General features: G+C 47.4%; 1 protein-coding gene across 3 annotated transcripts in view; it reads left to right on the plus strand.

Moving 5' to 3' along the window:
* Nucleotides 1-25,769, plus strand: part of LOC143820922 (KAT8 regulatory NSL complex subunit 1-like) — a 30,445-nt gene that overhangs the window by 3,080 nt on the left and 1,596 nt on the right. The window contains exons 1-12 of one of the 3 annotated variants that reach the window (XM_077304336.1): nt 105-547; nt 3,056-3,197; nt 4,992-5,189; nt 9,993-10,120; nt 14,079-14,286; nt 16,761-16,926; nt 18,910-19,047; nt 19,752-19,921; nt 21,299-21,420; nt 23,132-23,186; nt 24,289-24,401; nt 25,315-25,528. In XM_077304336.1, the coding sequence (XP_077160451.1) occupies nt 201-547; nt 3,056-3,197; nt 4,992-5,189; nt 9,993-10,120; nt 14,079-14,286; nt 16,761-16,926; nt 18,910-19,047; nt 19,752-19,921; nt 21,299-21,420; nt 23,132-23,186; nt 24,289-24,401; nt 25,315-25,528 (2,001 nt within the window). In that variant the 5' untranslated portion in view covers nt 105-200. Of the gene's footprint in view, nt 1-104; nt 548-3,055; nt 3,198-4,991; nt 5,190-9,992; nt 10,121-14,078; nt 14,287-16,760; nt 16,927-18,909; nt 19,048-19,751; nt 19,922-21,298; nt 21,421-23,131; nt 23,187-24,288; nt 24,402-25,314; nt 25,529-25,769 lie in introns of those variants that run through there. The other 2 variants (XM_077304337.1, XM_077304338.1) reach the window with 2 other exon arrangements.

Consider the following 25,769-nt stretch of genomic DNA (forward strand, 5'->3'; position numbering starts at 1 on the left):
GTGCGCGCGCGCCTCGTTCGGGCGGGGCTGGTGTGGTGTGCGCAGGCGCAGGCGCAGGCGGGGCGCTCCCGCGGTTGCCCGCCGCGGGCGGGGGTGTTTTCCGCGCATGCGCGCGCGGGGCTGAGGGAGGCCCGTGGGCTGGGCGTCCGCCTGCCCGCGCGCCGTGAGGGAGGCCGTGGCGGCGGCGGGCGCGGGCCGGGATGGCGGCGGCGGCGGTGCCGGAGGCGGGCGGGGCGGCGGCGGCGGCGCGGGCGCGTCAGGCGGCGCTGTGGGGCCGGGCGCGGGGCCTGTGCCGGCGTCTGCGGGCGCTGCAGGCGCGGCAGGTGGAGCGGCACGTCCGGCAGCAGCTGGCGGGTCTGGCGCGCGGCGTGGGGCGGCCCCCGCTGGGCTCGGCGGCGCTGGGCTCGGAGCTCCGCCGCTTGGCCGCCAGCGCCTCCGCCCGCCTCCGCGCCGCCCAGCGCGCCTGCGACTCCGACGCCACCGACAGCGCCTCCCCGCCCGCCTCCTCCGACAGCGACAGCGCCGCCCCCCCCGCCGCCCCCCCGCGGTGAGTGAGCCCCGGAGGCCCCCGCCTGCCCCCCCCCCCGCGGAAGGAGCGGCGCGAGGCTGAGGGTCTGGGCGCGGGGGGGGGGGGTCTGCCAGGACTGGCGTTGGCCGTCCCGCCCAGGGGACCCCCAACCACAAAATGATGCAAGCGTTCTTGCACAGAAATTAAACTGGCCAAGGGCGTCGAAGAGCCATGCTTCAGGGTTGTATAGCAATTGTCCCCCCCCCTCCCTCCAGGGTTTCTCAGTTCGGTTCTGCCTCTTGTCCCGCCATGCCAATCTTCCTCTTTTCTGCTGCTCCAGACAGACAAAGGTTCTATCTCGATCTGCCCTGCAAGGCTGTTGTGTAGATGGCGCCTCCCTGGACAAACTGCTCACCCTGCCACGACCCCCGTGAAAGGGTTGCTTGACCCCCCCACAAAGGGGTCTCAACCTCCAGGATGAGAACCACTGGTCTAGCAGTACAGCACTGACAAGTTACATCCTGATTTGTAACTGTCCTGAATTTGATCCTAGATCTCTCCGTTTTTCTCACAAAAGGCACTAAACAGCAGTGAACTTATTTTGTTGGTTTGTTTGTTCTACTTCTGTGCCACAGCTCCCAGAATCAGCTCAGCCACAGTGCCTCACAACAAATAAAAACAATAAGACAGTAAATTGATCCTAAGGCCCCCTCCCACCTGAAGCTGGATCGCTTTCAAATAATGTACATTTTGGTTTTCCAGCCTCTACGAAGGGCAAGTTTGGTCATCAGTATTCAGAAAACATCCGTATTTTTAGCAGAACTTGCTGTCATGTTCCAGATCACAGCAGTTCATTTGTGTAGCCATGCTGTAATGTGTTTGTTTGACATGCGGCTATTAAAAGAGAAGGGGGGCACTTGTGATTGACTTTGCTGGAATAGGAGGGGATGTTTCCCCCTTAATGCCTTGAGGCCCACTAATTGAGGCTGGGGTATACTGACAGCGGATATTGAGCAGGGGACAAATTATTGTATTTGATTATAGGAGGCTTGGGTGGCCCTGAACAATTTTGCGATTACAGCTAAGCTTGTTTCAAGGAATCTGTAATGATAAATGAAACAAGTGTGGTGTTGCTATCATAAATTTTACAGTGTATGGATATGCTTATCTACAGCTTATTTAATCCAGTCATATAAAAAATAGTTGTCAAATCAGGTGTGTTATAGTCTGTTTTTGCAGCTTACTTCTAAGCAGCTTATGGATAAACCTCCTGTGTGCTGTCTAGGATACTGCCCAGTAGCAGGACGGTGTGCGTAGAACTGTTTGCCATTTAGTGACAGAACCATCCAGAATTTCACACTGATGCCCCTCGGCTTCTGTGCAGGAATGAATGTCAGCTGGGTTTGTATGTGGCTGCTAATTTTGTTGCAGTGCAGTCTTTGTGTGTCAAGCCTGGAGAAAGCAATGATGCTTTCCTGATTCACATAGTTACAGTAGCATGTCCCATGTCAATCTTGCTGGTTCTCCAGGGATGGAGGTGCATCCCTCCTTCCCGCCTCTCCCTTTGGGTGTCTTTATTCTTTGCTGGGCCTTCTCATGCAATCTGGAGTGTGTGTGGGGGGTCTTAAGGCAGAGTCCTGACTGAGATAAGTGTCTTAACAGTTGTCTTCCCTGTAATGTGACTTCTCTTCATGCTCTCCTGATGTACTCTCAGTAAAGACTAGATTCAGCCATAAAACAGCAGAGTGGCAAGGAGCAGCCAGCTCTCCACTGCCCAACTGTTTTGGGATGTCTTGTACAGTCCCTTTAAACTTTTTGAATTTTTGTGGGCAAGTTTCCATTACGATGAACGCTGAACTTAATAGCGATTATGATGATTATCATATTTCTAAACCACCTCTCTCCCATAGGGTCACCAGGTCTCAGAACCAAGAGCAGAGTTCGTACACCTCTGGTTGGCTACATGACAGACTGCTCCAATGTAGTCATTTAGAGCAGGGGTAGTCAACCTGTGGTCCTCCAGATGTTCATGGGCTACAATTCCCATGAGCCCCTGCCAGCAAACGTTGACAGGGGCTCATGGGAATTGTAGTCCATGGACATCTGGAGGACCACAGGTTGACTACCATGATTTAGAGGAAACAGTTGGCTGAACTGGTCCAAAGCACACACCCCTGCTCCCGACTGGATGATAGTTTTTAAATTTGTCATTATTAGGTGTGAAGTCATGTACAACCCATCACGACCCCATGGACAATGATCCTCCAGGCCTTCCTGTCCTCTACCATTCCCCGGAGTCCATTTAAATTAGGAACAACCAAAATGACACAAAACAGTCTGCAAGTACTTGAGTTCTCCGGAACACTTCATTAGGCTGGTTGGTTGGTTTAAAAAAGGGAGAGCTCCTTCCCTCCAAGGAGTATTGGCTTTTTATTTGTGACTCTTGCATTTATCTATTTCCCATCTGTACTTTTCATTTAAAATATGTAGAAAAATTAGGTTGAAGTGTGATGAAGTAATTATAACATGCAAATAATTGTTTTCCAGGCGCCATCTAGCAGAGCGCCAGTGGGCCATGGAGAGAGCAGCCATTATCTGTCGTTGGACATGGCTGCAGGCTCAAGTTTCTGACTTGGAGTACCGCATAAGGCAGCAGACAGATGTTTATAAGCAGCTCCGTGCCAGCAAGGTAGGGCCACTTTGTGCTTTTGTGAAGAATCCTCGTTGCAAACGTTCTGGCCTCCTGTTTTGACACAACAAGGCTTCCCCAGAGAGCTTGGATAACAGTTTCACCTCTGACAGGAGAGAAAGCTGATGGTTGTATTTGCAGATCCTTGAAATTATTTGAGAATGCATTTTGTGTGTCAAATTTGCACTTACTGCAGCTTCCAGACTTCTGTGAATTCCAAACGACGAGAGAAACAATGAATGTCTTTCAACTGAGGCATCGTTTAATAAGAGACTAGCTCTCACATCTCTAGATCAAGCCATCAGTAATTCTTCCCTGAGCACCAAATGTCAGCCAAGTGTGGTAACATTCCTAGAGTGCAGAGCTGTTTGGGTGTTCCAGCCATTGGATACTTGGGATTTCTTCTGACCCCTCTTGAGAGTGGGATGGTTGACTTTTTGGAGTCATAAGTTGTTATTATAGTTAATTTTTTTATTTTCCCCAGTCTTTCAATGCACATGTTACTTCACAGCTTTAGGCCCTCCTCTGGAATGTACACACCATACAATGCAATATACTTTAGTATAGCAGGATAAGCATTTTGTATATACTTTCAAGAATCTGAAGAACTGTGATTGAACTATGGATGGTACAACCTGATATTAACATTTAAAATGACGTGAGCCACCTAAGCTCCAAGACTGACACTTAAAAATGCATGACCTGAAGTGGGGGAGACACATAAATAAGCATGTGTCTGATCCTGAAAACTGAGAAGCATCCTGTTTGTATTTACTGGTGTTCATCTCCTCTGGTGCTTTTTTCCTCACCTTATTTGCCTTATTATCCCATTTCCTTCTTTGTAATCATAGCCTAATATTTCAAAATCTTAGTATGTTGAGAAAACCCTCCTGAAACTAGTGGAATCTATATAACATGTAAGTTAATGAACAGATTGACAAGTGCTGCAGTGTTTGTATCTGGGATGATCGAGGGCTGGATCCAGCAAGGTGCGGATAGCTGTGGATCTTTCCCATTATCCCTTCTAACCTCAGGAAAGTAGCAGAGTAGAACTCACATGCAGTAAGGCCCTTGTGGGTTGATGAGATGAGGGAAAGGAGTGAAATTGCCTTTTTTTACCTCTTATGTTAGCGGCGCTCCTGGGGTGAGATTCAGTGTGTTGTAGGGGAAGCATCTTGAAATGAAAAGCTCTCTGGCTTTCTGCTAGCACAGCAGTTTCATGTCTGATGGAGCCTAGCCACAGTGTATATCTGGAGTGTTTACACTATGCCTAAAAAAAACCAAAACCTGCAGAAAGATGGCTTCAGTTGTGTTTCGAAGGATGGCTGAATGCTGGACTTCTATATGAATTTGGCAGTTTTGTTTTATGTGCTCAGTTTGGGGAAATAAAGTTTTTGTTCTAGATGTATGGAAGATCAGGCAGCTGCTGCTGCTGCTGCTGCTGCTGTTGCATATCGGCCTAGACAAAAAGGTAGAAGCATTTGATGCACAGTCTGGCTAATGCCCTGACTTTGTGGCCAAGAAAACAAGCTTGCTGTACAAGTTAAAAGGTGACTCTTAAATCTGCATGATGACCCTTGTGACGGCTGCCTGTTCTTGTTTTCATTCTGCAGTCCTGTCACAGCCTGCCAAGTCTGAATAGGCCTAGAATAGAATTGGAGCACTTTCCTTTCTCCATCAGCAATTTAAACCCTTCCTCAAAAGTTAAATGGGGAGTTTCCAAGGCTTGCTCCTTGATGTTTATCAGATGGGCCTTAATTGAATCATGTAACCAGTGTCCTTTTTATTCCTCAGGGTCCAGTCATCTTGGGTGATCTTCAGCACGAAAATATGATGAAGCAGCCAGATCGGTTAACCTCTGCGACAGCGATCAATTCCCAGAGGAATAAATTGCTGTCGCCTCCGTCCAACACAAAGGTGCCTTCTGGAGACAGACAGTGTGGTTTGTCTCCCTGTATCCCTTCCTACCTCCTGCAGAACACAGAGAAACTGGTCAGTTCATAAGACTGCTATTCTGTGATAATCAAGAATATTAATTCCAGTCTGTTTTCTGTTGCGCTGTGTGATGGCTTGCATACAGAATTGCAATTGCTGTGGTCAGGACTGCGTAAAAACTGGGCATTTGGTCACTGAGTGTCTCGAAATTTAGTGGTAGTATAGAGAATAGCAACGGTGCAGGGCTAATGCTTTAAAAATTGCGGCTGATTTCTAAAGCTCTTGGAACTTACAATTTTTGTGTTCTCGTTATCTTTGCCTCCAAAAAGCCTGTGCTTATGCTTTGCTTATGGATGACTGTTGTTAATTCCACATGATTCTCTTTCGTTATTAACCATTTTTTTGTTATTTGTTTACTATATTCTGCAGCTTCCTTTTGAATTATAGGTATGTTTTTGTTTTTAAGATAGAGCTAGTGGTCTCCTGGACACCCAAGAGACTTTCTATAAATTTATTATATCAGTATAATAAAATAAATAAATAATAGAAGGGAAATCCGTTCCAGGGAACTGTAGAAACTAGATTTAACGTCCAGCTCCAGAGTTTCAGTAATGCAGACCTGCAGGTATGTGTGTGCCTGCCTGCAGGTATGCCGTTCTCCTTTGATCCCTGGATGTTGAGAACTTTGTCCCTCTCCAGGATTTTTCTTTCCAGGAGGAGGGGGCAAGTGAGTGGCAGGTGCCCCTGAGTAAGCTGAGGGTATGAATGCCAAACAAAAAAGCAGCGTTTCTCTTCAGTTCTTCTCCCCCAAATATTTTTATAAAGCATTTAAACTAACAGTCCTGATGCCTGAAAGTGAATCATTCTTCCACTGTGTTAGCAGCAGATTCCTATCTGGAGAACTGGGTTTGACTGCCCACTTGTCCACATGACCCCTCTGGGTGGCCTTGGATAGGTCACTGTTCTCCGCTCTCTCAGCGCCACCCACCTCACAAGGTGCCTCTTGTGGGGAGAGGAAGAGAAGGTGATTGTGAGTGACTTTGAGACTCCTTGAGGGAGAGAAAAGTGAGATATAAAAGCCCACTGTTCTTGTCAGCCGCTTGGCAGCAATCTGGTCGCTGTTACCATTTTGCAAGTGAACCTGAGAGGTAAGTCTTTTGTTAATTGATAAGTTTATGGCTGAGTTGGTTGGATCTGGGATCAGATCACATCTTTCCAAATATGCCTCACCAGCTGTTCTGTACCAGTATTCTGGGAAGAGGTGATTTTTCTCTCAAATCTCTTGAGAACATGATTTCCAGAAATGCCTTTATCTGACTCAGTTTCCTCCAAGGTGTCCATGGTTGTCTTCTTGACCAGGAATGGCCAAACTGGCACTCTAGCATTCTGGCGGAATCTCATGGTAATTGTAGTCCATGGACATCTGGAGAGTCACAGTTTGGCCATCCCTGCTCTTAACTTTCACTGTTTCGTATTTCCCAGTGGCTGCTAGGTATCCTTGTCAGCGATGGCCTGTGAACCCTGTTTCAGTTGCCTTCTCAACTTGTCCCGTGCAAGTTCCTAGTCCAGGAGTCCCATGACATGTTGTCTGTGGGCACCATGGCTCCCGCCAACACCTTTCCTGGCTCGCACCAAAGTATTTTTAGAAAGTGGGCTGAGCCAGGTGGGACTTGTGCTCACCAAGGTCCCTGTTTGGTCATTGGAGATTTGATTGGCTAGGTAGAAAGACTGTTGCTTCAGCAGCAGCCCTCATCTTCAGCGGGTGATGGAAAGTCATCTGCAGCAGCAATTCTGTGGTTGGTTATATCTCCTGTGGCATCTGCTTTGCAGCTGTACTTGTCACACTGTGTCAGAATCTGGAAGGTGACTGTGGGCTAGGGATTTCTGCCCCAGCCCTTCCAAAGATCCCCTCCCACTTTGGGAACCAGAGCTCTCCATAAATTATGCGTAAAGGTAAAGGTCTCCCCTGTGCAAGCACCGAGTCATGTCTGACCCTTGGGGTGACGCCCTCCAGCGTTTTCATGGCAGACTCAATACGGGGTGGTTTGCCAGTGCCTTCCCCAGTCATGACCATATGCATATTTATGCATATTTCCCCCTAAATTAAACATTCTTTCAATTCTCTTCTTGTTCCAATCTGAATTTTGATTTGAGAGGTCTTGCTGATCTTAGTACCTGAACAGCTTGATCTGAGGTACTTGCTTTGCAAAACCTTCTGTAAGGGGACTTAAAAAGTAGGTACGTTCAGAGAAAAAGATGATCAGGTGTTGTCTGAGTGGCGCATTGCACACTGTTCCTTTTTGTTGCTCAATGAGGTAGAAAAAGAACTGGCTGGTCTTTGAAGTACAGTCTGTGAAGAACACACCTCTTCTGCTCCCTCCCTTTCAGGGTTGTCAAAGTCAGAATCTTTCTGGTGGTCAGATCTCCTATGCAGGTTACATAGTTAGTTGGCATACATGTTCATATCCAACTCCTTCCCTGCTAATGGGATCAAGTTTATTTATTCATTTATTATATTTACATATCGCCTTCCCCTGAGCCTCAGGGCGGTTTGCATAAAACAGGGAACAATACAGATAACTCAGTAATTGAACAGTAACGATACAGTGATACCAAAAGGACAGTGGAATGATAGTGAGAACCTTAAATCAACAGTAACATACTGATGGCCCCGAGAGCTGGACGAATCGGTGGTGTTTTCCGTGGGAGGAAGGCTCGGGGGTCAGTGGGAAGTGGTTGGTTCAGGTCGACCTCAACCAAATTCTTGGCAGAGGAGCTCCCTTTTGCAGGCCCTGCAGAACTATTCAAGTTCCATCAGAGCCCTGATTTCCCCTGGGAGTTTGTTCCATCAGGTGGGGGCCAGGATGGAAAAAAGCTCTGCCCTGGTTGAGATCCGATGAGCTTCCTTGGGGCCAGGGATCACCAGGCAGCTGGAAGTAGTGGAGCATAAGGCACTTTGAGGGGTGTAGGTGGAGAGGTGATCCCTCAGGTACACTGGGCCCAGACCACGTATGGCCTTAAAGGTGATTGCCAGAACCTTAAGCCTGATCCGGAATTCGACTGGAAGCCAGTGCAGCTGTTGGAGGATGGGCTGAGTTCTTTTTTCACATTTCCCGAAAGCAGTAACTTGAGATTGCAATACCTCTGTACACTGGAAGTAATTAGCTTGCTGATTTGCTTCTTAGCATGTAGTGATTTGACAGGCAGGCTCCATGCTTCAGTAACATTCTCACGAATAAGGAGTAGCCGGGAACTGCCATACCGGGGCTGACGTGTTAGGGTACAGTTCGTACAGGACTTGCATGCAGAAGGTCCCAGATTAATCCATGGCATCTCCATTTTAAAAGGCTTCAAGAAGCAGGTTTGGAAAAGACATTTCTCTAGCTAGCCTGAGGTCCTGGTGAGTTCTTGCTAGTTAGAAATAGACAGTGCTAAGCTACATGAATGGTCTGACTCAGGAGGACGTGATTGCATGTCAACTGAGCCTCATGACGATCCCTTGAAATGGTGCAAACACCTAGCTACTGATCAGCCACCAGGTTTGCCCAGAGATCTGAACTCAGCGCCTGAATTTCCAGGGGTACTTTCCACTTGAACAGTTACCAATTCCGTTATAGATCTTCTGTGTATTGAGAGGTGTGTTTCAAGAGACTTTAATTTTCTGGAACTTTATATATAAAAGGTAATCCCCTGTGCAAGCACCGGGTCATGTCTGACCCTTGGGGTGACGCCCTCTAGCGTTTTCATGGCAGACTCAATACGGGGTGGTTTGCCAGTGCCTTCCCCAGTCATGACCGTTTACCCCTCAACAAGCTGGGTACTCATTTTACCGACCTTGGAAGGATGGAAGGCTGAATCAACCTTGAGCTGGCTGCTGGGATTGAACTCCCAGCCTCATGGGCAGAGCTTTCAGACTGCATGTCTCTGCCTTATAGAAGAATTTGCTGTTTGCTGCATGGGAAGATTAAAAAGACATTTCTTAGGGAAGACTAGAGATTCTGGTTGCAAAGAAAAGAAATGTTGAGGATTTTACCTTTGGATAGTTTATTGACACTTGAACAGTCACTCCTGCTCACTACTTTTAGGTTATTTCTTGCCATTTTAGAATTTTAAAAAATCAGGGGAGGATTCTCAAGAAACCAAATTCTGTATCGGGTTGTGCTTAAAGGTCAGCAAACGAATGAATCCGTTGAAACGTGGGTGTGATCTCAGTTTCTCTTTGTAAAATGCAATGAGGTCTACAGGCGTCTTAGTTTCATAAATACCAAAATCAACAGCTAACCTTCCTGTGCTGCTCACATGTGAAGATGGAATGTAAAGAACAAAAGATGTTCAGAAAAAAAGATAAAAGTACTCAGATATTTTGGTTTTTTTAAGGGGTTCACTGTTGTCTGGCAGTTTTAGCTTGAGTACTTGTTTATATTTCCTCAAAGGTATCTGAAATCTTGAGAAGCTCCTCATTTGGCTTGTTTGAGTTGTTGCTGCATTGAAGGATTTGCGCTTTACCTGATATTGAAAGGCAAAATTATAAATTGCCATCTTAGGTTATGGTAATCTTAAACTGAGTTTTTGTCATTAAGGGTAAAGAAATTATGGACTTTTTGTCCATTCTGAAAGGTCTTCCTTGGTGAAACTGAAATAAGTGTTGCATCCATTTGACTTCCTGAATGCAGAAGGTTTTAAGAGGACAGGAGATGGTTCTTGCTGGGATGCCAGACTACTTCTGTCTCCCCCTTTCACTTGCAAATTGCTTTTGTTTCCTTCCTCTTCCCTCCCTTATCAACAACCACACAAGAGTCTTCCCCAATTCATTCTGCCACTAGACTTCCTCAAGTTTGAGATTTTATTTTTCTCTTGCAGAATTCTCACCTTGCGCAGTCTTTAAGAAACCTTGTGTGTCAAAGCCCCACCTGTACACCCATCAATGGGTCTCCAGAGCCCCCCAAAGCCTGCACATCACCCCATCAAGTCAACGGAATAAGTAACTGGTTAGTCCTCCTTTTCTTATAGGTTGATCAGTGTGATATTTGAAATGTATCTTCTTGAGTTGAACCTTGTCTGCCTCTGCTGGCCTCTGGTAATCTCTCTGCTTTCTCCTGAATGGCCCCCAGGGCTGGGTTTCCTATTCCTAGTCTTCCTGTAAGCAAGCCACTGAGATGTAAGGCCTGATCCTGGGGCTGATGGATTTGCCTGCTGCCTGTTTTAAACCCCATTGCAGGAGAAGCCAGCTCCAGGATGCGTGCAAATCCTGGCTGGAACAACTTTTTCTGCAACCTGTTTTAAACTGCACTGCAGCAGAAGCCAGACTCAGGATTTACATGCCTGGGAGAAATTGTTCCCCAAAGCATGCAGGATGCTGGCTGGGATATCTTTGCATCCCAGCTGCACAAGAAGCCAGCCTCAAACTGAGCTGGTGGGAGTGGTGAGTTCCCCTAGTGTAACTGACCCTGATATTCAGACTGTCTTCTGCAGTAGAATCCCAACATGCAGCGGAGAGGATCTACCAGTCATTCCTGTATATATCTGGGATTTTTTTTTGCAGCCCCCCTTCCCCTTCCTTCTTGAGAAAACTTGGTTACATCTGCAATGCTGAGAAATGCCAATAACGTGTGTTTTGGGTATATTTTCGGTTTGAATAGACCCAAATGCACACCCCTGTACCTGACTTAGACAGACAGATTCAGTTTGAACTTGCTAGATGTTTGGAGTCTCCTTGTGGGTTTTGTTACGGTTAATCTTCCCTTGGGCATTTGCTTATGATTGCTTCACGCTTTCAGAGAGTGTCTGCATTTCTCAGCACACTATTTTTTCCATCCCTGAAGTGCTGAAAGACTCTGACTGGTCTGCTGTAGCCAGGGGGCTGTAAAGCACCTTCATTAATTTCATCTTGCAAAAGTAGGTGTGCAGAATTGCAGGGGGACCTGAAGTGGGGAAAGGGTGACGTTTACTTGAATTGACCCCAGAACAAGATGAGATGTCTTCAGTGGTCAGAAGGGATCCGAGGCTCGTAGTGTTGTTGCTTTTTAAAGGAAATGGCGCCGTTGCCTCTTGGTGTGAAAAGGTTTGTTCCATCAACTCTGCTGTTTGCCAGATCTTGGATTTCCCATGTGAGACATACTCCCCCCTCCTCACTCAAAAGAGGAAGAGTTAAGAGACTAAGCTAGACTGGAAGTGACATATTGATTTGTTCCAGGGGTGAGTCAGAACCGTGTCAAGATCTATTAATGAATGCGAGAGTTCACTCGTATGTAACTTTCCCACAGGACTAATGTAAACATGGTAGAAGCGTTCTTTCAATAATCCTGTTGAAAAATGGAGGACCGAGGTTCCTCTTTTTCAGGAGGAAGCTACTAATAATTGAACACCATTCATCTTATTTCCCAAATAAGCTTTTGAGTCAGATGACTCTATCCAGATTTACCATGTTAGAAAGAAAGGTTTTTTTATTTCCTTCTGGGAAAGGACCACAGGATACATTTGAGGGACTTCTGTAGATTCTTGCTTCTAGCTGTGAGGCTAGGATGTCAGTACAGAATGATGCATTTTAACATACTAGTAGCATGATGTTGCCAAAATAAAGGTTGTTCTGCCTTTCTGATTTAAGGGGACATGATGCTGCATGGGAGGAGGCGTGTATGTTACAGTGGAGAGATTAATTCATGTGACACTTCTTTTCCTGCTGTCAGCCCTTCTAATTGGGGACATAACCCAAATTAATATAGCAGTGCTTTGGCTGTCTTTCCACTCCAAATTTAAAAAATTAATGTGTTTCTTGTTTGGACAGTTGTCTTTGCCCAGCTGTTTCTTTGTTCTGTTCAAGAGCTTGTGTCACCAGAACACTGTCAATGGCCTTTAAGGTTTATTGTACTAAGCATAGCTAGACTGTACTTGGTACGTTTGAACACATCAAGCAGGGAAGAAGGAAATAGGGAAACTGCCTGTTTTCCTTCTTCTGCAGTCTGTTGTTGTACAATAAAATCAGAGTCCAGTAGCACCTTTAAGACCAACAAAGATTTATTCAGGGCGTGAGCTTTCGAGTACAGGCACTCTTTGTCTGACTCACGCTCTGAATAAATCTTTGTTGGTCTTAAAGGTGCTACTGGACTCTGATTTTATTGTGCTACTTCAGACCAATACAGCTACCCATTTGAGTCTGTTGTTGTCATAGTGGTGTGCTTTACAAGGCCTGTACAATGACACTCTTCCACCAGGCATTTGGTTAAGGCTAAGAATTACTTTTGCCATCTGAATCCCGCCCCCCTCCACCAGACTCCGTCTCCTGCTGTCTTGTGCCTGACTGATGATTGGCATTCAATCTACTTGGTTCCTCTGTACTGTCGGGGAGGTTTGATGGGAGCATATTCTGATTGCTAGTTGTAATACTCTTTAGATGATATTTTGAAACTTAGACTTAGATATATACGTTATAAGGGCTTTTGCTAATGGGTTTTCAAGCTGTTGTGAGCTGCCCCAAGATAGTTTGGAGATGGGTGGCCTAAACAAATAAAATAAGTCCTCCAGCTCTCTGTTTTCCGCTTGAAGGAAGAGGGAGGGGTCTTCAGCAAGGCCTGTTGGCATTAGCATGAAGGTGAACTGAGGTGAGTGTGGAGAGCTATTGCTGGACTTCTTCCTCCCTGCCTGGTTTCTGCCCAGAGGGGGGAAAACCTGTTAAAACTCTTTCAGTCCTCTGCAGAAATATTACATTTCTTCACACCGCCTTACTGGGAGGTGTGCTGGGTTATTTGCATTGGGTGAGGCCATCAGTCTACCTTACTCAGTAAAGCCTGCTAACTGCTATGTGGGGGGGGGGGAGAGATTTGTTGCAGACTCATTTGCTTGATATGCTTTAACTAGAAGCATCAGGGTTTGAATGTGGGACCTCCTGCATGCAAAGCAAGTGCTTTTCCACTGGGCCAAGGTAAGGGATGAATTCCAAGGCTGCTATAAGTGACAGTAAACATGCCTGTATCGCTTCTTGGCCCTGGCTAGCCCTGTCTTGGCAGCTCCAGGCTTGCCCTGGTTAGTCCTTAGGGAAGTCCAGAATTGCTGTGCAGAGGTTGGCAATGGCAAACCCCCTCTGAATGTCTCTTGCCTTGAAATCCTGATGCCATACGGTGGCTGTGACTTGATGGCAGTAGACACACACACACTTGAGTTTTCAGAGAGATTTTAAAAAGTGGTTTTAGTGTGGAAAACATATGCTGCATTGAAACCATAACCATGTTAAAACCAACAGCAGGAATCTCAGCTGACAAGTGAAGAAGGGAGAGGCTTAACTTAAAATAGACTCCCAGTCTGTGGGCATTACAGCAAAAAAACACTTTTTCATTTATTGAAGCCACCTAACATTTCAAGCAATCAATCACTGCTCTCATTTCCTTCTGCTTGTTAATCAGGCATTCCTGGTTGTATTTTGTACATGCTTTCTTGGCAGTCAGATGGCTCTGTCTCCTTTTCTAATTAGACTGATTTAGTGATCTTTAAACTTCAGTTTTCCAGCATTTGTTTGTTTTTGCTGATAATTAAAATAATACAGAAATCTATCCTTGGAATCATTAAACAAACAAACTTGGCATTTTGCAACAGGCGATTAGTCCTTGTGATATAGCAGAACAGACGGAGCCTGTAGGGATGTAGCCACAGTTTCCAAAGGCTTGTTCTGAATTTGCTGAAGTCCTTGGCCAAGGACAATGGTCGCTTTACAGATTGCATTTATGGCTGTCCTTTCCCAAGCCAGTCCCCTCCCCCAGCACAGATCAGGGACAATAAGACTAGTATTAGCAGGGTGAGCATTTATATAAAACTCTTTAAGGAGAAAGACGCTGTCATCTGAAAAACTTCCTGAATATGTGGCTCTTAGGGATAATCAGCCAAGACAAACAATTAAGTTTTGCCTTCCCTCTTCAGAATAATTCTCATGCGTGACATTCTTCTTTTTGGCTGCAGCTTCAGCCGTTGTCCCACAAAGTCCTCCTCCCAGGATGGTGCAGATGCTGGAAGGATTCTCAAGAAACCCAAACAGCTGAACAGCAGTCTGCCAGCTGCACCTTCCCCCCTGGACAACAGCTGTGTCGCTGCCAGGATCCGTCCAGTTTGCAGATACAGGAAACGCAGGCTGGTGAGAGCCAATGCAGTCTCTCACCTTGCAAGGAAGGTAGGTGTGAGGTTTCACTTCATCACGCTTGCATTAGTCTCACACATCAGTGTGAAAAACAGAAAGTTATCACATGGTGTTTTAAGAGGAACAGGCTTATTGGTAGCTTATTGGATGCTGCTTCATCATCGAGTGGATCTGTTGAAATGGATTGTCGCTCTTGACAGCTTTTGTCATGCCAATCCATTGGCCTTTTCCTTGAGATTACTTCTCCTTTCTCTGCAGCGAGCAACATCTGCCCCTTCTTAGGATCATCTCAGTTCAGTAGGAGGCATAGTAGAGAACCAGTGTAGAGTGAGGGTTAGCATGATGAGTATCTGAGTAGGTTTTGGAGACCTGGGTTCAAATCCCCCGGGCATCCTTGAAGCTCAAGAAAAAGTACTGGACAGACAGCTCTATCTTGTCTGAGCGGGCAGACCCAACTGGCTGGCTCCAGATGCTCTGGTGCATTCTGTTCCCGCCAAGGCCTTATCCTCCTGGGCAACGCCAACATTTGTTTCTTGGTAGGTTCTTTCTCTCTGAAATGCTTACCTGGGTGACTGCTAGCAGTGCTCTTGGGTGTGGGTTGGTGTGTTGGGATTCTCCATATTGCTTTTAAACCAAGGGTAGGAGGCAGGCTGAGACCTGGCTTGAGTCAGCTATATTTTGTTCTGAGTAGCAATGACCTTTGTGGGCATTTTGGCTGCAGTCTTTAAAGCCTTGCGTCTCTTGGGACCAGACCCATCAGAAGGACCGTCGTCTTTGATACATTTATGCCCCCGAATTAGGACCACAGGGAGAGGCCCTCCTGACTGTCCCATCAATCAAAGAAGCTCATCTGGTTGACACACGAGGCAAGGTCTTTTTGGTGTCAGCCCCAATGATTGTCAAACAACCTTTATAGGGAGCTGTTCCTGGCCCCCTCACTTTCAATCCGGTTTTTATTTAGGACTGCATTTGATTAAAGCAGTCCTAAACAGTAATTTAAAATTTTGGTTCTTTGTTTTTAGGTGATCTATATTAAGTATTTTATTATATGGTAAGCCTTATTGCACTTGCATAAGGAAGAAAGCCAGCTAATAAATATTTTAAATACCAAATAAATAAATTTCCAAGTGCTTAAAAACTCATGTTTGGTATGTCAGCTATTTTGAACGTATGAAATGGCCATAACTTCCTGAGCAGGGGTTTGTCTTGCTCAGGGCAACTTTGATGACCTGGCAGAATCAGTTTGGTGTCTCAGGCAGAGTGTCTTTCTTTACCTTACTTTCTGGGGCCTCTTAACTGGAGACTCCACCGCTTGAACCTTCTGTCCCACAGAGTGACCGTCCCTCCCCATTTTGGAGTGGTGCAGTTCCTTGGAAGCTTTCAACAAACATTAATGTGCTCAAGGTTAGGCCTCTATTACACGAGCCAATAAAAAATGGAGGCTGGCAAAGGGAAGGGCCGAGTCATGAGCAGTGTAGAAGGAAGAAGTGTCAACTGTGTTCCTGGATTGTGCTATTGTGTGCAATGCACTGAGATTCATTTTTGGAACTTGAATATTCAGATAGGAAGAAGCATTCCTTTTCACGGCTCAGCTGTCCCCATCCTGTTTGAATTATTGGACATTACTCTTTGGAAGGCGGCTTATCTAGCATACAAAGAAATAAAATAGTCTTAAAGGTGCCTCTAGAGCAGGGGTGGGCAAACTGGGGCCCTCCAGATGTCCATGGACTACAATTCCCATGAACCCCTGCCAGCAAATCACTGGCAGGGGCTCATGGGAATTGTAGTCCATGGACATCTGGAGGGCCACAGGCCCCCCCTCCCCCCCGCTCAGACTCTTTATTTGGCTTGGTGTTGTGGTGAAGAGTGGTGGCTTCCAATCTGGCTAGCCGGGTTTGATTCCCTGATCCTCCACATGCAGCCAGCTTGGGTGGCTTTGGGTCAGGCACATTCCTGTTAGAAACTGTTCTTACACAGCAGTCTTTCTCAAAGTTCTCTCGGACTCCCCTACCTCACAGGGCATCTCTTGTGGGGAGAGGAAGGGCAGGTGATTGTAAGCCACTTTGAGGATCCTTCAGAGTGTGGAAAGCAGGGAACAAAACCCAGCTCTTTTTCTTAACCAGGCTTTCAGTCATCTTTTACAAGTCTGAGTCCCAGTTACATGTTCTCCCAGAGTCAAATGCAGCTTCAAAAAGCCGATGAATGGGAGTTGCAGCCCTCAAATGGAGGTGGGGAGATAAAATTTCCATGCTCTGTTCTCCAGGATACATCCATCCTCTTTTGCCTGCTGGCAGCTTGGGATGCGTGTTTGTATGAGATGCTTCTGTTAGGAAAACAATGCTGTGAATAGCAGTCAACGTCACTTGCTAGCCTAATTCAAATGACGGCTGCTACAACTCTTGAACTGCTCATGGGGAAATCCTTCACAGAAATCCTTCCAGTGTTTGAGATGGTCCTGCTCTGAAACCAATCAGTTGAGGTAGCTGTTTCAATCTTTTTTGTTCCAGCCACCGAAGCCTCTTACTCAAAAATGCAACTGTGAGCACCCCAGCTCTTGCATCCTGTGCGACTGTAAGACCTCCGTTCAGACGATAGACCCGGCAACAATGTCACTGGAGGACCGTATTGCTCTGCTGGATTCCAGCTTCCATCCCATCCTTTCATTTTCTCATGGTGAGTAAAGTTACACTCTTATAGAATGAAGGATCTGCATCTAGAGGTGACTTTTCTGCATTCCTGGAGGCTGGCACCCCTAATATTTATTTATTTATATGTGGGCACTCGACACATTTGATGTGCAATAGATTGAGGAGGAATAAAAGGAAGCACCTTTTAACTCAACATGCAATTCCGTTCTGGAATCCACCACCAGAGGATATTGTGATGGTCACAAGAATGGACTGCTTGAAAAGGGAGAACTGGTCCATTGGGGACTGGGAGACACTTACAAATAGAGTTGATTTTAAAAACATTGCCCCGCCTTCCCTGATCCCAGTCCTGGGTTCCCTGAAAGAGCCTAGCTCTTGTTCAGGTTAGTAGGATGCCAGCAGGGCTGCTGGCCTCATTGGAAAAGGCTGCATGTTGCTTTGCCATCCCAAGAGGTTCCACAAAGCAGCTTCCATAGAATTCAAATATTATATAGAAATGTCAGTCAAAACACCCGGGGGAGAAGAAAGCAAACAAAGCAGAGGGTAGTTGAGAGAGGTTTAGAAAGAAAGCTGGATTTTTTCACGTGAGACTTCATGGCAAAGCCATGGCACCGCTCATGAGGAGATTCCGTATCTCATAGTCATGTGCGCGGAGGAACAGGAAGTCTGGCTTCTTGTCCTGGACTGTGTGATATCTGAGACCAGAGGGAAAAGAGGAAGTGGGAAGGCATTTCTGAGGTGTACCTGGATCAAGGCTGCTTCCCTCCAGAACTTGCACCTTTGCTTACACCTTTATTTTAAAATTAGAGGAACCTGTTTTGGTGGCTTCCTTTGGCAGAAAACAAATAAGGGTCTTGAAAGAGCTTAAGTCCTCTGGTACATTGCCAGTAGGGATGGGCGTGAACTGAATTCTTGTAGTTCAGTTTGCGGCTGAACCACGGACAGAACCATAAAGCAATATGTTGGTTCATGAACTGAACTGGCTCATTAGTTTTGTGACCTTGGTTTCTGCTCCCTGCTGCTCAGTTGTTTTTCGTGAAGAGTCATTTAAACCCCTTCTTTCTACTTGGAATCTCATGGCAGCTCTTCAGTTTGCAAACCACAAACCAGCCCAAAGTTGTGCCAAATTTTAGTTTATGAGCTGGTTTGTGCCCATCCCTAACCATCATTCGTGATTCAAATGGGTAGCCATGTTGAAGTAGCACAATAAAATCAGAGAAAGGTGCTGCTGAACTCTGATTTCATCATTCTTGAGCAGCCAGTGATCCAATTATGAGGCAGTTTAAAGGGATTCTAGAATAGTCTTGTGGGGAATGGCTGACGGACCTGTTAGGCAATACTGAGAATCAGCAGCGACTGCAATAACGCATGTCCTCTCCAGTGTGGGGTCTTTGACTTCTACTTTCCTAGGTAGGCCCCTGTATAACCAGTCCTAACACTGTGCCAATGGAGAGCTCCTTCTCCAACTTGAAGAATCAGGCAGCCCTGAGAAGCGGCTTCTGTTTCCATATCTGTTGCACCCACAGCCTGGCACCAGGCTCCAAGGGCACAAGGAGACATGAGCTGACCTTAAGGTGTGCCTGATTCTAAAACTCCTTGCAGTTCTTTCTGGTTCTGTGGGGTGATGGATGGGAAATACCAAGTTGTAGGGTTGTCAAGGCAAGAGAGGAGCAGAGGTGGTTTTCCGCTGCCTGCCTCTGCATACTCACCGTGGACTTCCTGGGTGGCCTCCCATGCGAGTCCTATCCAGAGCTGACCTGCTTATGCCAGATGTTAGTGCACATAACGTGTCTGGTGTTTGGCATGCAGGTGGGTTTTCTGTCAGTGGCCAGAGTGTTGGGAGTTGGGAGACAAACGTGTCCTCGGAACTCCCCCGTCAAAAGGACTCAGGATATTAATTAACTAGTTTCAGTGGCCTTGGGCAGTGGAAAGAGAGGCGGTCTTATGAGCAGTGGCAGCCACAGCTGTGTAAGGCGTGTCTCAAAGCCACTTTCTTCTCTGTCTCTAGGCAGACCTCTTCATATACACTTTGAAGCCTTGTTGAGGGACGACTACAGGCTGAGCCATAAGCTCAAGACTTTGAGGATGCCCCATTGGGGGATAAAAGACTTTGCCAGCAGTTGTTCATCTTCTCTCTCTGAATCTGGTAAGTGTGTCCCGCTTGGTCTGTCACAAACTTTCCATAAAAGATGCTGCTTTGTCTTGAGGAGAGACGGGACTGAGGGTGGGGTGCGTCTAAATCAGAGGGTGGCCTTGGCTGCCTGGGACCACCCAGGATCCACCCAGTGGCCAGGATCTGCTCGCTGAAGCAATGGCTGCCTCATGTTGCCCGTCTGTGGCACTGGCGGTCAAGCATCTGTGCATGAAGGTTTCTTCCTCTTGTCAGTGGCTGTGAGAACCACCATCCAGGCAAGCGGCCTTAACTACATCTTGAGGCGGTGAAATCCCATAAGCTAGCTTTGTCCTCTCTTAGTCGGTTACGAATCTGCTTCACCCAGTGGCTACCAGTTGTAATGCTGTAAGAGACAGAATTTCCCCCTCCTATCCTTTCCGTGTGGCTAATAATTTTATATTAATGTCCCCTTAAGACGTTGAGGGCTATAATGGGGCACCCGCAGCACACTAACAGCAAGTGTGGTATTTTAGGGTCACCTTTACCTTACCATGCTTGCAGCACCTGCCTGCCTATTTTGAGAACAGCTTCTTCTAGGAAAGCATTGACAAGAAGGGAAGTCCCCTTTCCCTGTGATGTCTCACCAAATGTTACAAACTAGCATCTCTTGGTTGTTGGGGCAGGAAGCAGGAGTGCCTGACTAACTAAGGTGTATTTCCACTGGGTTCCTCTAACAGGTTCTCTGCTCAAAGGGTCGGCCAGTCGCAGCTCGCTGGTTCCCAGCTCTCAGGCCCACAAGCCCAGTCACTTGCATCCCATGTCCTCCTCTGTGTGCCTAGAAAATACTTCTGCCCCACCCTTCAGCCATGTCCCTGGCAGTTCCATGGCTGCTGGCAGCTCTGCGTCGGTGAGTTGGAAGATGGACCTCCCTGGCAAGCAGAACTGCAGAAAGGCCGTGGCAATCTGGTATTGCGGAGCGCGATGCAGGAGTGCAGAGCTGTTTTCAGGGATCATTTTATTTCCCCTTTGTGGAGGGCATCCTTGCTTCAAGTTGCCCTTGCTTTGGGGTGTGGCAGCAAGGTCAGCTCCCTGCCTGCACTGTGGGCAGGCCCTTTCCTCTCTGCTTTTCATTTCCTGCTTCATGTGGAAGAATGAGGATCTTCCGGATCTCTGTTTCTGGTGTTTCCCTAGATGTTTCACCTTTGCTCCCGGTTAGTGCTGCTCCTGTGTTTTTATTCTTTCATCCCTGCTGAGAATGATGCTCTCTTAGCCTCAAGGTTGCTACCCTGTTGCAAGCACATCCCCTTATTGGAGTTTAGTTTTTGTGAATGCTTGCCTCTAAGAATATTTTTTTAATGATTTAGATCTTCAAGCAAAGGTTGGATACACACTTTTCTTGGATGCTTTAGGATGCTTAGGGCTAATCCTGCGTTGAGCAGGGGGTTGGACTAGATGGCCTGTATGGCCCCTTTCCAATTCTATGATTCTATGATTGTTTTCTGCCCATTTTTTGTTCCATACAACCTTTATATATTTAACTTTTAAAAAACCCAACTCTGAAGGCAAGATTAAACTTTTCCCTTTTCAGAAGGCACAAAGCTGGCTTTGTATCACTTTCAATTTGTCCTTTAATGAGAATGCATGCTTGTTCTTAATTCCTACTTTCTTGTCTGTTCCTTTCAACTTTTTTGTGCTCTGCGTCTTTTCCCTAGCAGACTTCACAGTCCAGCTCAAAAGGCTTAAGCTCTGAGCCTGAAAATCCATGTGCATCTGCCTTGAGTCCAAGTGAGAAAGGCAGACTGTGAAAGAAAGAAATCTGGCAGGGCCCAGAGTTGAGCTGCTAGAACAGCATCCAGGGTCTCATGCTGAACAGACACATCCAGTCCTGTATTGGTGGCTCTTGCTGCAGGGAAATGCTTTTAGGATACAGCTGTGACCCCCCCTCCCTTTTCTGCACTCCCGTATGGTTTCACTCAGAGCAACTGTTCTGTTTGGGGTGGGGGTGGGGGTGTTTGGCAAATGTTTAGGCCACCTCTCCATCGTCATGCCTAAAACAACTAGCAGTCACTGTTGCACAAAGCAATATAAAAATGCAGCAGAAGTTTTTACGTAGAAGAGATGATTTAGAAAATGTTTCAAGCTGTTATATTGGGCTTGGCACTGTCGACTCACAGAGGTAGGGAAGGAAAAAGTAACTTATTGCTATTACTGGGGTTGGAATAGATAGTTACACAATTTGAAAGTGTTTTGATAGGATTCGTTCTAATGATTTGTGTGGTTCCAGCAGCCTGCAAAGAAGAAGAAAATGGAATCGTCCTATGACATCCATAGCATAGTGATCCCGATGTCCATGGCTGCAGCCACACGAGTGGAAAAGCTACAGTATAAGGAGATCCTGACACCAAGGTGGGTGCATGTGAGAAGTTTAAGGCTTGCCAGTTTCACAAAGCAGCCGGGGTGGCTCCATTTACATATAAGCCCATCACCTTTCATAAGGAGAGAGGATTAGCTCTGTTGCCAAGAATAAAAGATCAGCACATCACACTCAGGAACATGTTGCTACTCAAGCACAGGTCTGGGTTGATGCTGAAGCCAGATCAATGGTAGGGTATCTCCCAGCCCAACTGGGACTTCTCTTGAGGGCCCTCCGGGTTGTATCTTTTCCTCTGTGTGGTTTCTCCATTCTGCTCTCCTGCTGCTCTGAGATACTTTATCTTGCCCTTCTCCTTTATAGGGATTCAGAGTGGCACAATTGCTGTTTTCTCACTGTGCCTCACGGTGGAGCAGCATCCATGTGTTCAGAACCAGAGGTCTGGCTGATCATGAAGTGCATCATGCCTTTGCCTGTCTGAGTCCCGGAGAAAGGAGAGGCACGGAAGGGCTTCAAAATATGATCAGCACAAGACTTATTGAAGCTGCCTTTCTGCTCCACTCAGGGCTCCCAAGGCCCAACAACAGGATAATGGGGAAAAGGTTAAAAATACATAAACACACGGGAAGGACCTTTCTCAAGCTGCCACCCATCTTGCGTCAGAGGCCAGAGCCCCCCGAAGCAGAGCTGCCAAAGATGAGCCGAGTGGGAGCAGGTGGTCCCTAAGCCATGCCTGCCTCTAGACATGTAAGGCTTCAGAGGTCCATCCCAGCACCGTGGCTTGGCTCTAGCTACAGGGGCTTCTTTACCTAGAGTGTCGCTTCCCAGTGGACGAGAGAAGGGCTGGCAGCCGTGACTGGGTGGTACTCTTTCCATCGCTCCTGGCAGCAGGAGATAAGTTGCTGATTTCATCTCCGTTGGGGAAGGAGTACCCCCGCCATCTTCCGTTTGGACGTTTGTGCCGCTGCCCAGTGAGGCTGCCGTGTGTGCCAAAAAAGCCTTGTCCAGCTAGGTTTGACAAACTGAAACAAGCTAGAGTCCAGCTGATGAGCACAGTTGTAGAAACGGCCAAGAAAATACAGGAGGAACAATGAAGAGGGGGAGTGCATATGGAATAAAAGCACGGACGCCTCCTTTTACAAATACATTGGCAAATTAAGTTCCCTGTTGGGGTTGAGGGTCAGAATAATAAACAAAAAACAAAAAACAGTGCTGCTTCCAAACCCAAATGAGTCCTAGGTGCCCTCCTCAGGTGTCAGAACATTCACAGTATGGCCAGTGCTTCGTTCTCCCTTGTCTCACTGCAGTTAATGCATTGTTTCTGTATTGTATGTGATGAATGAGAAGGCCCAAGCTGCTGCCTTGCAAAGGCTCACGACAGCATGAAAAGTGGCTGGTGGAAGCCCTTTTGGCTGCTGTGTGTGCTGTAATCTCCTCTGGGGGACTGAGACCTTTGGTACCCCCTCTAAGTCATGGGATGATAAGCTATAAAGGGAGCCTCTGACTTCCTGCAGCTGTGGTCTGGCTAGATTTGTGTGCTCTATGAACAGCCAGTTCTGCCCCTTAAAATGAGGGGCTTCCAGGCAGAAGGCAGGCAGAGTTGCCGTGATTGGTGATGGTGAGTTTACCTGGGGCCAAGATGTCTGATCAGCCCGTAACACCCACCAGGTACTTGTCTTGGGGAACAGACTGGTTGGAAAGCACCCTGTGCACGGCTTGCCCTAAACTCAGGTGGTTGTTTTGCAGCTGGAGAATGGTGGATCCCAAAGCACTGGAGGCCTCAGGAGAAGCAGGCCCAGAGGTAGGCTCTCGTATCTTCATTTGAGCATTTTTTCTTTTTATTAGGATTGCCGGCTTCATGTGGGCTCCTGTGCCTGCAACTTTGCATTTGCTGTCCATGTGGTGGACATTGCTTTGACATCTGGTGTCATTTTGTGACCTCAACCAACCAACGTGGACACTCTTGCAGAAGTACAAAATGTGTAGTGTGAAAAATTACTTCTGAGTTGCCAGCTTTGCACATTCTACAAATGCTAGCTTGAATCCTGCAAAGCAGCAGCAGGAGGCATGCACATCCCCCCCGTGTGTGTCTGCATTCCTTTCAGTCCTTTTCAGCCTCCATGCCTGTGGCAATGAGATCTGCCCGAGTCTGAAGTTGGGAAAGGGGATAGTCCCCTTCTGGACCACTGGGCTTGATTCAACACTCCTCTACATGCAGCCAGCTGGGTGACCTTGGGCTAGTTCGAGTTCTCTTAGAGCTGTTCTTTCACAGCTCGCTCGTTTATCTTATATCGCCCCTCCCTGTCTGTCTCAGCCCCGCCTATCTCACAGAGTGCCTGATGTGGGGAGAGGAAGGAAAAGGTGTTTGTACTTTGGGACTCTTTGGGGTGGTGAAACGTGGAGGATAAAAAAACAAAACAGCCCTTCTCTTCTTCAAATGGAATAGGGCAAGGGAGCAATTTTGACTCTTGCCTACTGCAGCCCTGCCCCCCCTCCTCCCCCCCCCCGCAGCTCTCTGTCTGCACATGACTCCCCAGGAGTAATCCTTTTGGCAAGCAAGGAGGAGGGGGAAGGTGTGGGAAGATAATCACTAGTCCCTCGAAAGATGGAAGCCGCAGAGTGTTCCTTGGGGAGGAATACATAACTTGCGCCTTTGCTGATAAAGCTCTGAGACAATTTTCTTAATGGTTTCAAATGTGATAAAGTTGTCTTTTTTCTCCATCAGTTTGCTCCTGGCTCTTAAGGGGGAGGTGGGGGCGGGAAACTGGTCATTCAGCACTGACCTTTACTCCTGCAGGGTGCAGTGGAGGTCATTGCCCTAAGCCCAGGAAGCTTTTAGCCCCAGTCTGTAACCACTTTGGCTCTTTAGAATGCCCAGAGATGATAACGCTCTTTCGTCTTAGCTGGAAGACACTTCTGATGAAGCATACCTGGCCCATCATCAAATGTTTGAAGAGCTGGAACGAGTCCGCTGGGATTCCTGGGCAGGAGCTACGTCCCACAGGCGAGGAAACAGGTAGCTCTGTGGTGCAGGCTAGCTTTCCTTTCCAGTGATGGTATTGGCCAGTGGTTTTGGTCCTGGATTTATGGGCAAATCTTTGTTGGAGATGGTTGCCAGACAGCCATGGCTGAGTGGTTGTGGCATTTCCCTAATTTCGAATCAGGTGGAACCCCGGTGCCTTCCCTCTGTATTTTGTAGCATTTAGAATCATACAGTTGAAAGAGGCCATATGGGCCACCTAATCCAGCCCCCTCTGCCTCATGGCAGCCAGTAGGAGAAGGGGCTGAGAACCCACCCTTCCTAAGTCTCTGAGCCATTTCCCCCAGAGCCCATGTCTTTGGAAGAGAGAGGGGAAGAGAGTTCAGTGTTGTCCCAAGGATGTAGGGATGGTACCTGGCTTTAAAACAGAGCTTGACAGAGCCATGGAGGAGAGGTCCATAGTGAGTAAAGAGAACCTCCATATATAAGTGCAGTAAAACTGCTAGGAGGCAGCATCTAGGGAAAGCCTTGGTCTCTTTACCCTGCATATTGGCCTTCCAAAGGAACTGGGAGGGGGGTCGCTGCCTGAAGTGGAATCCTGGACGAGGAGAGCCTCTGATCTGACCCAGCAGGGCTCTCATGTTTGCAGTCTCTGCTTCCTGTCTGGCCTGGACTGTGTGGATTTTCCTTCTCTGCCTCTGTGGGATTTCCACATCAGTTCCTCATTTCATATCCAGGGAATGAGCGTAGATTTAAGGCCCAGTCTGAGGCGGACTCCCAATGGCTTGTCACTGTTGTGTGCAGAAAACAGGCTTTTCTGACAAGGGCCCATGGCTGTGTGGGTGAGGGGGCTCTGAACAGACACTGCTGTTGCCTCTGCCTGTTGTGACCCAGGGCATCCTCTGAATGCACGACTCACAAGGCCATTCTGTTCTGTGTTTTGTTTCAGGGTCTCCAACAAAGCAGACGGCCGTTGCCTACCTCAGCCGGTCTCCCTGGACGCTCTGCCTCATCACCTTGCCTATCTCTCTCCCATGGGATCTTTCAGCCCAGAGCTTCTTAGCTTCCTGCAGCCTCTCCTCATCAAGGGCCGGAGCAGAGGAAGCCTGCCGTTCAGCGAAGACCCAGGGGTCTCCCTCACAGAAACAGAGGACGATGTCCAGGTGAGGTTGCCGCAGCCAGCCTCACAGTGGCTACCTTAACTGACCTTCAGTCACACCGTGGAGCTCCTTGTAGGAGGATGCAGCCTATCTGTCCAGACCTGGATGGCCCACACTAGCCTGTTCTAGTCAGATCTTAGAAGCCAAGCAGGGCCAGCCCTGGCTAGCGCTTGGAGGGAGGCCTCCGGTCATGATGACATGGCCAGCCATCTCTGAAGGCCCCTGGCCCTAGAAGCCCTGTGGG

The sequence above is a fragment of the Paroedura picta genome, chromosome 11, assembly GCF_049243985.1.
Source record: "Paroedura picta isolate Pp20150507F chromosome 11, Ppicta_v3.0, whole genome shotgun sequence".
Taxonomy (NCBI): domain Eukaryota; kingdom Metazoa; phylum Chordata; class Lepidosauria; order Squamata; family Gekkonidae; genus Paroedura; species Paroedura picta.